General features: G+C 38.3%; 2 protein-coding genes across 3 annotated transcripts; one reads left to right on the forward strand and one right to left on the reverse strand.

The window, feature by feature from the left end:
* Positions 1–1,610: 1,610 nt before the first annotated feature.
* On the reverse strand, positions 1,611–4,628 carry sirt3 (sirtuin 3). Of its 2 annotated transcripts, none has more exons than XM_087793375.1 (8): positions 4,411–4,628; positions 4,286–4,346; positions 3,737–3,883; positions 2,978–3,210; positions 2,798–2,898; positions 2,517–2,678; positions 2,168–2,380; positions 1,611–2,028 (listed from the first exon to the last, which is right to left on the reverse strand). In XM_087793375.1, the coding sequence occupies exons 1-8, from the start codon at positions 4,484–4,486 to the stop codon at positions 2,005–2,007; spliced, it is 1,017 nt and encodes a 338-aa protein (XP_087649501.1). In that variant the 5' UTR covers positions 4,487–4,628; the 3' UTR covers positions 1,611–2,004. The 2 variants fall into 2 exon arrangements, with proteins under 2 accessions (XP_087649501.1, XP_087649502.1); XM_087793376.1 differs by having other exon boundaries at positions 1,613–2,028; positions 4,259–4,346; positions 4,411–4,488.
* A 263-nt stretch (positions 4,629–4,891) lies between these two features.
* psmd13 (proteasome 26S subunit, non-ATPase 13) lies at positions 4,892–9,192 on the forward strand. The gene is made up of 13 exons (XM_087794398.1): positions 4,892–5,077; positions 5,558–5,636; positions 6,572–6,606; positions 6,683–6,738; positions 6,828–6,871; positions 6,938–7,024; positions 7,302–7,473; positions 7,549–7,628; positions 7,692–7,817; positions 8,413–8,475; positions 8,543–8,623; positions 8,708–8,824; positions 8,916–9,192. The coding sequence occupies exons 1-13, from the start codon at positions 4,977–4,979 to the stop codon at positions 9,009–9,011; spliced, it is 1,137 nt and encodes a 378-aa protein (XP_087650524.1). The 5' UTR covers positions 4,892–4,976; the 3' UTR covers positions 9,012–9,192.
* The last annotated feature ends 1,370 nt before the right edge of the window (positions 9,193–10,562 follow it).

The following is a 10,562-nucleotide window of genomic DNA, read 5'->3' on the forward strand; positions in this document are numbered from 1 at the left end:
CAACCGACCCCTCCCCAGTCTCGTACGTGGTGGTGGAAAATAAAGGACAGACACATGGATGAGTTTAAGAGAAAATGTGCTTGTTTTGTGAAATATGCAAAAGTCAGAGACAAACTTACAAGATCATGGGCGCTAGCAAGCAGAGAGATCTATGGCAGATGTCTTCAAAAGCCAGAACGCAAAGATCTCACGAAATGGTGGATCTTTATAGTATGAATATTCAGGTTAAAGCCTCTAGTCATTTGTGCATATACGATTGGTTAGTGATTATAAACACTTGTCTTCTAAGATGGCCGTCCCATGTGTGGGTCGTGGAAATTCACCAAAGGTTGATGTCTTCTAGAGAGAATCTTTTCCCAGCGATTTGCTGGCCTGTTGTGTCTTTCAGTGTGAGTTCTTACACAGGTTCCCACTGACTTTGCTGGGAGTCACCAGATTGTTAGTCTTTCTCAATGTGTGACCCGACCTGTGGATGTGAACCTGAGTTGTTGCAGTGAAGGGATTACAATGCAAGGCAATTATTATTTGATATGAATTAAATATGAAAGATTATCAGTTAATCAAGTGATTATTTGAAATGTGTGTTAAATCTAGATGATTGATTACAGTAAAGTTGTCATATCCTTACAGTGGCTTACAGAAAATGTACCCCTAATACACTTTCTAACCCTTGTCAATTTATTTTATATATATATATCTTGTATTCCAGTGATTCCCAACCTTGGGGTCCACTTTTGAGTTTCAAAAAAATGTTAACGCCCACCTCTGACCTCTTAAATACGTAGGCAATATAATGTGTTCCTTGAGCTGTTTAAAAAAATAAAATAATTAAACTTAAACATTACCTCTCCATCCTTACTTTAAGGTTCACAAAGCGCTTAAAAAATCAAAACATTACTCGATAAAATATATACTTAAAAAGTCAAAATAACAACGAGAACAACACAGGAGTTCCAGAAAATCAAGGAAAAGCCTGAACGAATAAAAATGTCTTAAGATGTTTCTTGAAGGAGTCAGTAGATCCATCAAGCGCAAAGAGAGAGGAAGAACTTTCCAAAGCTTAGGAGCAACAGCCTGGAAGGATTTCTCTCCTCTGGTCCTGAACTGTGTTCAGGAACCATCAGTAGATTCTGATCCACAGACCTCAGAGCCCGAGCTGGGGTGTAAGGCTGGATCAGATCACTGATGTAAGGAGGAGTCTGACCATGAATAGCTCTGAAAGTTAGAACCAGAATTTGATCCTGAAATAAACTGGCAGCCAGTGAAGAGTTTTAAGAATCGGAGAAATGTGAGTTCTTCTACTAGAGCGGGACAGAATTCTCGCTGCAGAGTTTTGTATTAACTGCAGGCGAGACAGCTCCTTCTTGTTAAGACATGAAAACAAATTGTTATAATAGTCCAAAAAAGAAGACACAAACGCATGGATAATAAGCTCAAGATCATGTTGTGACAACATTTTCCTAGTTTAGAGATTGTTCTCAGTTGAAGGAAACAGTTTCTGGTCAGTGAAATACTCAAGTCATCAGCATCAGACATGAAGTCAATTGATATGTGTTTTCACTGTAAAATGGTCTGGAAATAACAAGAGCGTCCATTTCTTATTTTTAAAAAGTTATTCAAGAATGTTACATTTGTTAATATGATTTTAAATGTCGCCAAGTTTTAACATATACACATTTGGAAATGATCCGGCGTCGGAAATTGTTCCTTCATACAAAACTTTTAATTTGTATTCTGTACATTTTCCAGTTTGTGCAATTTGACTTCTTAACAATATCTGCATTCATGTATTGAAAACGTTCTTAGTGCAACCTGTAAAATGACATTTTATTTATTTCTAAAAAAAAAAGGTTTAATACATTCTAAAAGTCACACCAAAGGAAATGAAGTTCATTCTGCAACCTTCTTCTTTTGTCATACAGGTTGTGGAAGTGTCTATCAGTCACATGTCTCTTTCAAGGAGAAAACTTCAAGGTGCCATCACGACCCTCAGAGACATTGGCTTCACTCTTCTGCCTTCGAAGCAGCCTGCATAGAGAGACAAAATATTGCTCCTGAAGTGATCGTACTGGCAATAACTATCGATATTTAAAGGGACTTTGATTCAGTTACTACATTAACTAGCATAACATGTGGATACTTGTGTATTTGCTTCTTTCATACTCACTTTCTTAGCAGCATCTGTCATCAGTTCATCCAAGGCTTGTGTCCAACCAAGATCATCCACAAAGGTCTGCACACCACTGACGACATCCCCCAACTGCACCACATCATGAGGCCTTCGGCGTCCTGCAGCAAACGGACCCACCAGATCCCTGTTGATCAGCAGCCGAGGTACTGAGCTGCGAACGGCCCATACTAGGCTGGCAAAGGGCTCCACCTGTAGGCCAGATGAGAAAACATCTAATTATATATCGATTTGTACAAAAAAAATTATGTTCAATTGAAAACAGTCATTATTTGATTAGATTTTGCTCCATCAAGAAAACCATGACTTTATATTGCCGGCTACTAACCTCTAGTGATGTCCCCATGATGATGAGCAGATCTGCCTGGGGAAAGTCTGTCAGGTACTTGAAGAAGTGAACTGGAAGTTCTTCTCCAAAAAAGACAATATCTGGTTTCACCACTCCTTTGCAGGTCGAACACTTTGGAATTGTTCCACTCATCACATCTGGCTGGTCAAACATCCAAATGGTTATAAATTACACCTGAGATCTGATCAAATGTATTTGAGTGGACTATTATGGAGGCTTAATATCATTGTGTGGACTTCAGAGCTCCTGCTATGACTCACTCGTAGTTCAGCTCCGTCGTACTTCCTCCGACAGACGGTGCATGTTGCACTTGAAAACGATCCGTGAGCTTCCACTAACATCTCAGGAGGAATCCCTGCCACTGAACAGGTGAGCTAGTTACAACAACGGGCACATCAATAATCCACCGTCATCACACAAAAAGATGTAGATAAACGTACGTCTCTCCAGGCCGTCGATGTTTTGGGTGTACATTCTAAGGAGCAGGCCTTTCTTGTGAAGCAGCTGCACAAAGTAGTGTGTGAGGTTTGGCTGATAATTTCCTGGATACAGCTCTTTGGCCAGAGCAAAGAATGGATCAGGGTTTTGATGGAAGAAATCGATTTCAAATATGGCCTCAGCATACGGCAGGTTGTACTGCTGCAGGTTGTCATAGAGACCGCTGCCTGGGGACCTGCAAGAGACTGAGCACTCATCATTCCACACACAGAACACCCTGTTGCTACGAATGCGCCTGAAAAGAAAAACACGTTTTCCAGACTCAGGAAACCACACATTACTACCAAAACTATCCATTCAAATATTTCATGAAACTTATCATTGTGAATAAAAATGATCTTTTCTATTGAAGCTATTAAAATATTTATAGAAATTATACATGTTTTTCATATATACTATCAGAATTAGACACTTCTTTTTTCACTGTTGTAAACACAGCATATGAATGTTGTGGTGTCAGTACAGAATAAAAGAATGAAACAAGATAACACACGAAATAAGCAATGGAAAAACAGAACCAAGCACCAAGGCAGCCATTCTGCGGTGCCTATTAAACATCATTTAGATTGAGTGAAAATTCCATTGTCACTTATTTGTTCAGATTGTTTTACTTGGACCAATGATCAAACTTGCAAATGTTTAATATTCTCAGATTTTAATATTTCAACAGATCAAACAAAGGAAAAGCACTAACAATTTACCTAAAATCTGGGATGCCACTCGGAGTGCTGATCCCTGCCCCGGCCATCACCACAACCTTCTTGAACTGATGGTCTTGAAGCCGTTTAGCGATACTAGAAAGGGTCTGTTGCTCACCGTCACCATCGCGAGAGAAGAATCCACACGTCCTATAGTGACAGGGACGATGCAGGGAAATCAAAAAGAAAAAGCTATGAAAGAGGTCAAAATGCTAAATTAATAAATAAAAAGTAAAACAAAAAAGTACCATCATCAAGAAAGACACGTTTTCTATACAAATTATTTTATAAATGTTTGCTTACGCACATGAATTGAAGAATAAAGAATGGCGAGTGAGATGTTTACAATTGCCAAAAGGTTCTGTTTGTTAAACCTGCATGTTGAGTGACAATAGTTTTTACTGTGACACTTAATGCAATGTATTTATGCAATTAATAATAATTTAAAGATATCACAATTGTAACCTTTGACAAGATGGTTGCCGTTCTTAATAGTAAATGCAAAACACAAATAATATGACTTACCTGCAACAGCCTTCAGGAGGACCTTACCTTGTAAGGTGAAACTTTCTGCTACAAGCTGCAGCTTCCAGCACACATCTTCCCTGCAGACCTGGGATGACAGGATAGTCATTCATTCTAGGAAAATACAATAACATTTTTCTTGCACCACCAACCTCTGAAAGTCCTGCATGCTCTTGTAAACAGACTGCGGTGCAGGTAAACTTTGACAGGTAAGACGAGAGAAGTCATTGTATGGCTGCGTCTGTAGAACGAAGAATGTTAAGTCAATAATCCACCATCGTCCATGCAAAACTATCAACAATAACCGAAACAATAATACAAGCCGAGTATCTTATGTATTAACTGGTACAGCTACTATCCTGAGCTGTTGTTGTCATTTTGTCCTCTGACCTTATGACGCACTGTCGATTACCGTAACGTACAACGTAGCGACGCAAAATGTAAAGACGAGTTTAAAAAAGAAGAACATAAACTCGCGATTGGTATAATATATTTCACACGTTGATTTAAAATGTCCGCACACGTTTTTTCATTCAGTGACATTTCTAAATAGTTTCTGAACTGAATTCCCTCTGCACGCTTAAGTTGTACTTTACGGTTCCTACATCTCCCAGCATTCACCGCGCACAGCAGTTTTGTAGAGAAGCTATCTGACGTTAGCAGCGCCTGTGAGCAACTATTTTTACGGATAGATAGTAACATTCGTCTCGTTTCCACCATGAAAGATGTCAACGGTTTCCTCAAACAACAACAGAGCGTCAGCACAACGCCAGAGATGGCGACAGAGTGGCACACTTTGGAGGATTTGTACAACAAAAGGTACATTTTCTAAGCTAACAGCACAGCGGCTCTTTCAATGGGAATGCTAGCTGAGTCATGCGCAGAGTTAGCAATAGGCTAATGCTACTGTATCAACAATTCTTACAATTTATATAGATTATAAACTTAAATACGTTATTCTGAGACTACATTTTTATCTGTTTTTACAATTCAACTGAAATCACGGACCTTAATCGACCTAAATTGTACTGCAGTGCATAATACAAGTTGGTGTTTATCTATAGACTGTTATTGGCCTGTAAATGTTGCTTGTAATTGTTACATTTAACGCTTTTAAATTAAATGACTGTATATTTTGAAAAGGTAAAAACAAACCCATCCTCAGCTGGCCAAGTCAGCTCCGGTTGTTTTCAGGCAATATTTAAAAACTACATACGCTGAAACCAAAAGATTTATCTTCGCAGGTATACTTTATACTGTAATTTTCTTTTCTTTTAACTATTTTGTTTATATTTTCAGGTTGTGGCACCAGCTGACTCTGAAGTTAGGAGACTTTGTGAAAGACCCTTGCTTCAAAACAGGAGATGGCCTCATACAGGTAGCTTTCTATGATTTGTCTAATTCTGAAGGTGTTTGGTTACTAAATAGTCATGTTTCATAATACAGTATGAATGCCAGGAGAATATATGACATTAAATGCAAGCTTGAACTTTGGTGTCATATCTGAAAGTTTTTATGTGTGGCAAGTTGCCGCAAATTAAAAGGGCTAATTCCTATGAGTAAAACAATTCACATTAAAGGGCACCTAATGTGCCGCTTTAGGTGTGTCTTAAATTGTTCTAGGACCTCTATTTTACCCATCAGTATGTTTATTTTTGCACAAAACTGTCATTTAATAAACATATTTACATTAGAAAATACACTTAAGCCCCGCCCACTTAAAATGTGCTGTTTTGGATGAGAAGTCTCATCCAAGCAACCCCACTCTGCTCTGATTGGTCACAAAAACACGAGTTGCACACAAGGACTCACGTAAATTTCAAACTCAGCCCTGAAACTCCCGTTTTGTAAATTAAAAACGAATAATAAAAATAAGGTTTGCTGCTTAATGTACTCATTACAAAACACCTAAAGGCAGAAGTAACTCTCTCTCCCATGGTTTCATAAATATTTATTTAGTTTTACCATTAACATGTAGGTTCTAAACTGATTCAGGGCTTCTAGGGGAGGACACCTCCACCAGAGTGACAACAGAATGTTTAATTTAAACTGTAATCTTTGAAGGGATTTCAGACTGGAGAGAACTTTATTAAGTAAAACACTTTAAAACGGAGCATCGTCATGATGAATAACCAACTGCATTTTGAAGAGGACGACTTCAACATTTACAACATGTGAATAAGTCAGCAGAGTTGGGTTTTCACATTAGGTACCCTTTAAATACACCTTCTGACCTTCTATTAAAGAGCCAGTGAGATTAACTCTTCTAAAATGTTGTTGTTTAAAATTCTGCTGTCTCATTTTGTTTTACAGCTTCATGAAAATTTCATTAGTGACTTTGAACACAGGTAAGCTACATTTTTCTCTTAACACACATTTGTGGATCCATTGCCTTTATTTTTAATTTATTTTATCCTCTTGCAGAATCAACCCACTATCTCTGGTTGAGATCCTCTTGTTTGTTGCCAGGCAGATGACAGGTATTTCTACTGTCGTCTGAAAGACTTCATTATAGATGGATTATAGTAGTAATGATTCACAGGCAAACTGACCTTTTTTTTGCTTTCAGATCCCAAAGATGCAATTACCTTTCTTGAGAAGAGCAAAGAAAAGGTAATTGGATCACATTACTGGGTCTGTTCATATTGTAGGAATTTAACGACACTGTGTCTGTTGCAGGTGAAGAGCAGCGACGAAGCCGTCATCCTTTGCAAGACATCTATTGGCAGTCTCAAACTGGAGATCAATGATCTTCCTGCAACAAAGGTACAAGCTCCTAAAATCAATACTGTCTCCCTGATGGTGCAACCAAGCAAATTAGTTCATTACAAAGACCCTTTAATTATTTCCTGCTAAAGAGTCAACCTTTGATTGAAAATACAGGAAGTCGTTTGAAAGATCATTAACATTAGTTCATCTTTATCTCTTCTTAACTCTACTGTTGTTGGCCTGGGCTTGTATGTATACTATCTTGGGAGAACAACAGATGGACAAAAAGTGTTGATTGTTCAGCATTAAACAATGGGTATCATTGCATCTCTAGAAACTCATTGAGGAGGTGGAGGAGATGTTGAACAACCTGCCTGGAGTAACAACGGTGCACGGCAGATTCTATGACCTTTCCAGCAAATACTACCGCATCATCGGGAACCACGCTTCCTACTACAAGGACGCTTTGAGATACTTGGGCTGTGTTGACATTAAAGACCTTCGTGGTGAGTAACAACCTGAGGGAAGATCCTTAAAAAGAAACAAAAATATGCCTTTTTCTTTTTTTCCTGATCCAACAGAGACTGAGAAGCAGGAGCGAGCCTTCACACTGGGATTGGCCGGCCTATTAGGAGAAGGCGTGTACAACTTTGGAGAGCTGGTTAGTTGAATAGTTGGTTTAACGTGCCAGTCATGATGTTAAATCTGATGTTCATCCTTGTAGCTGATGCATCCTGTGCTGGAGTCTCTGAGGAACACGGACAAGCAGTGGCTCATTGACACATTATACGCTTTCAATGGAGGCAACGTTGAGAAGTTCCAGGGATTTAAGTCTGCGTGGGGACAACAGGTAATTTGATGATGCTTCATCTGTTATGCTCAAACTAATCTACCTTGATGACCACCTGCTGAGGTGTCGTGTATGTGGCAATGCATTGTGGGCAAATGACTGGTCTAAAAAGAATGAAGTGGTGTTTGTAGAATTATAAGGTTCACAGATAAATGTCAGGTGAGAGGTCTAGAATTTAAGACGGCGAATGCTTATAATTAGTCAACATTTTAAAATCTTGTTAGACAAACGGTATGATTCAAGGTGAGGGTGGGCAGTTAAATTTCGCTACGGGCCACATTAAATACTGCAACTGTTAAGGCCGTCAAGCCACTGGAAATTAAAAAAAAAATCATTTTAAACGGCAAAAAACAATATTTAATAGCTAAGCTAAATTAGCTACACTTGTTATTTAAATAATTATGTTAAAAGCTTCATAATTTTGAGGAAAAAAAGAGGGGGAAAAAAACTTATTTTGAAATGCATAATTTAAAAAATGTGTAAGTTGGCCACCAGAGGCATGATCATTGTTTAAATACATTCAAAGGGCCGCATGAGGTCCCTGCGCTGCATTTTGCATGTCTGATCTGCAGGAATACTTTTGTTTCCTCCACAGCCTGACCTTGCAGCACATGAAGCCAAATTGATGCAGAAGATTCAGCTTCTCTGTGTGATGGAGGTAAACCATATTTTTTAACATCCAAAGGGTTTGACGGTGTTTGAATGAACCTCTTCTTCATTTCTAGATGACCTTCACCCGTCCAGCCAACCACCGACAGCTGACTTTCACCGAGATCTCTCAAAGTTCCAAAATTCCAGTCAATGAGGTTTGTAGCAAAACATCTACACATTTCTGTGTTCAATAAGCTTGTTGTGAGACGAAGCGTATATTTGATGTGTGGTCTGTGCAGGTGGAGCTCCTGGTGATGAAGGCTCTGTCTGTCGGCCTCATCAAAGGCAACATCGACGAGGTGGAGCAGAAAGTACAGATGACCTGGGTGCAGCCCCGAGTGCTGGATGTGCAACAGGTCAGTGACTCAAGAAATAAGATATATTTAGATAAAAAGGTACAATTGGTCAGTATCCAGTTTCTAACTGTGTTGGTTCTTTCTTGACCAGATCAAGGGAATGAAGGAGCGGTTGGACTTCTGGTGCGGGGACGTGAAGAACATGGCCATGCTGGTGGAGCAACAGGCCCACGACATCCTCACCTAAACTTCTCGTTTCCATCCGCCCGGCAATTTCTTTTTCTAACATGTATTTTGTGTTACTGTCACAGTTTGTGACATGCTGTAAATTACACTGTGTATTTTACAATTCAACACTTGGTTGTAACAATATATTCAGAAAATGGACTGAAACACTGTCCGAACAATAATAAACATCTGCAAACATGTGTGTATGTTGTTGGTTATACTGTGTTTATGGTTCTGTTTTATGTTCAGAAATTGATTTTACTTGAGTTTTTGAAAAGTTAATTTGCTCTGCAACAGTAATTGTGTACTTTTGGTTAGACGGCAGGTGAAGTTTCATGAAGCATTGTCCTTATTATCAGAGACCACTAGATGGCACCGATCTATGATCTACACATTGTATTTAAATCTATTTTTATTAGGCAAACTGACAGTTTTTTTTGGATCTTACGAACCAAAAATCCATTTTGTTCTAAAGATCCTAATCAATTTCCAAACCTATTAGCAGGGCCAGTAGAACTTGAAAAGGCAGCACCTGCAGCACATGCACTGGTTCTAATTAGCAAGTGCGCAGTAGATGCCGTTGTGCACAGCATCATTAATGACTAGTTTGAAGAACGAGCACAGATTACCCTCAATAATTATGTTGACCAAATCTAAACACACCTGCGAAGACCAGAGGGGATGACGGACAATTGCTGACTGGATAGATTTTCCCCAGTATTTTTTTTTTATTACTTTGCTTAAAAATGATTTCTGTCAATTTGATGTTTGGTTTAAAATAGGAAATTGATACTTAGCCCAAATAATTTGCCAAGAACACATCTGCTTTAAACATGCGTCTGGAACTATTGTATTAACATTATTAATATAGAAACATTTATGAAATCTGAGGTTAAGAAATAAAACCATCAAGGTTAATGACGACATAAAGATGATCGGTGTAATGACATTTACTTCTTTAACAGCATGATATGTCACTTTGATCACACAAACACGCTTCAACCAACCCTTGACCCCTGACCAATTTTCTCTGTACATAAATTCATTATGGATTTTTTCTTAAAACATATTGTGGCGCTCTTATAGTGTGATCTAATGTGAGCCTATCCAAAGAAAATATTTCCAAACTTCTCACAGATCACTGTAAACGTTAGCTAAACAGAGCAAGAAAAAGTAAAGTAAAAGATTTACTGTGGAAATCTGAACCAAAATAGTGGAAAGTCACAAGTTCATTTCCAGTGATCGTAATGTTCATGATTCCACTGAGCACACTTTCAGCACAATGTAATCGGTCTACCAGCAGGACGATGGCCCAAAACAGAAAAGAGAATTACTAAAAACAGAAGATCCTTAAAATGACCATAAATTAGCTTAGATTCTAATTGAATAGATACGTAGTGTAGAAACCGTAAGATATCTATTGAAAGATCCAAATATCCATAGAATTTGAAATGAAGAGTGGTACAAAACATCACTAAAACATTTAAGAAAAGTATTAATGTTGATATTGAGTATTTAAATTTATATTTTTAAAGTTGATCCACCAAATATGATGTTATGGGTTACAATC

The sequence above is a fragment of the Callionymus lyra genome, chromosome 6, assembly GCF_982586985.1.
Source record: "Callionymus lyra chromosome 6, fCalLyr1.hap1.1, whole genome shotgun sequence".
Classification (NCBI taxonomy): Eukaryota; Metazoa; Chordata; class Actinopteri; order Syngnathiformes; family Callionymidae; genus Callionymus; species Callionymus lyra.

Excerpts from the sequence above, each read along its gene's own strand:
- sirt3 (XM_087793375.1), bottom strand. The coding sequence starts at position 4,486 with ATGACTTCTCTCGTCTTACCTGTCAAAGTTTACCTGCACCGCAGTCTG. Across the intron at positions 3,211-3,736 it reads AGTGGCATCCCAGATTTTAG|GTCCCCAGGCAGCGGTCTCT; the intron begins GTAAATTGTTAG and ends AGTCTCTTGCAG. Across the intron at positions 2,899-2,977 it reads CATCGACGGCCTGGAGAGAC|TGGCAGGGATTCCTCCTGAG; the intron begins GTACGTTTATCT and ends TCACCTGTTCAG.
- psmd13 (XM_087794398.1), top strand. The coding sequence starts at position 4,977 with ATGAAAGATGTCAACGGTTTCCTCAAACAACAACAGAGCGTCAGCACA. Across the intron at positions 6,872-6,937 it reads TTGAGAAGAGCAAAGAAAAG|GTGAAGAGCAGCGACGAAGC; the intron begins GTAATTGGATCA and ends TGTCTGTTGCAG. Across the intron at positions 7,629-7,691 it reads TGTACAACTTTGGAGAGCTG|CTGATGCATCCTGTGCTGGA; the intron begins GTTAGTTGAATA and ends TCATCCTTGTAG.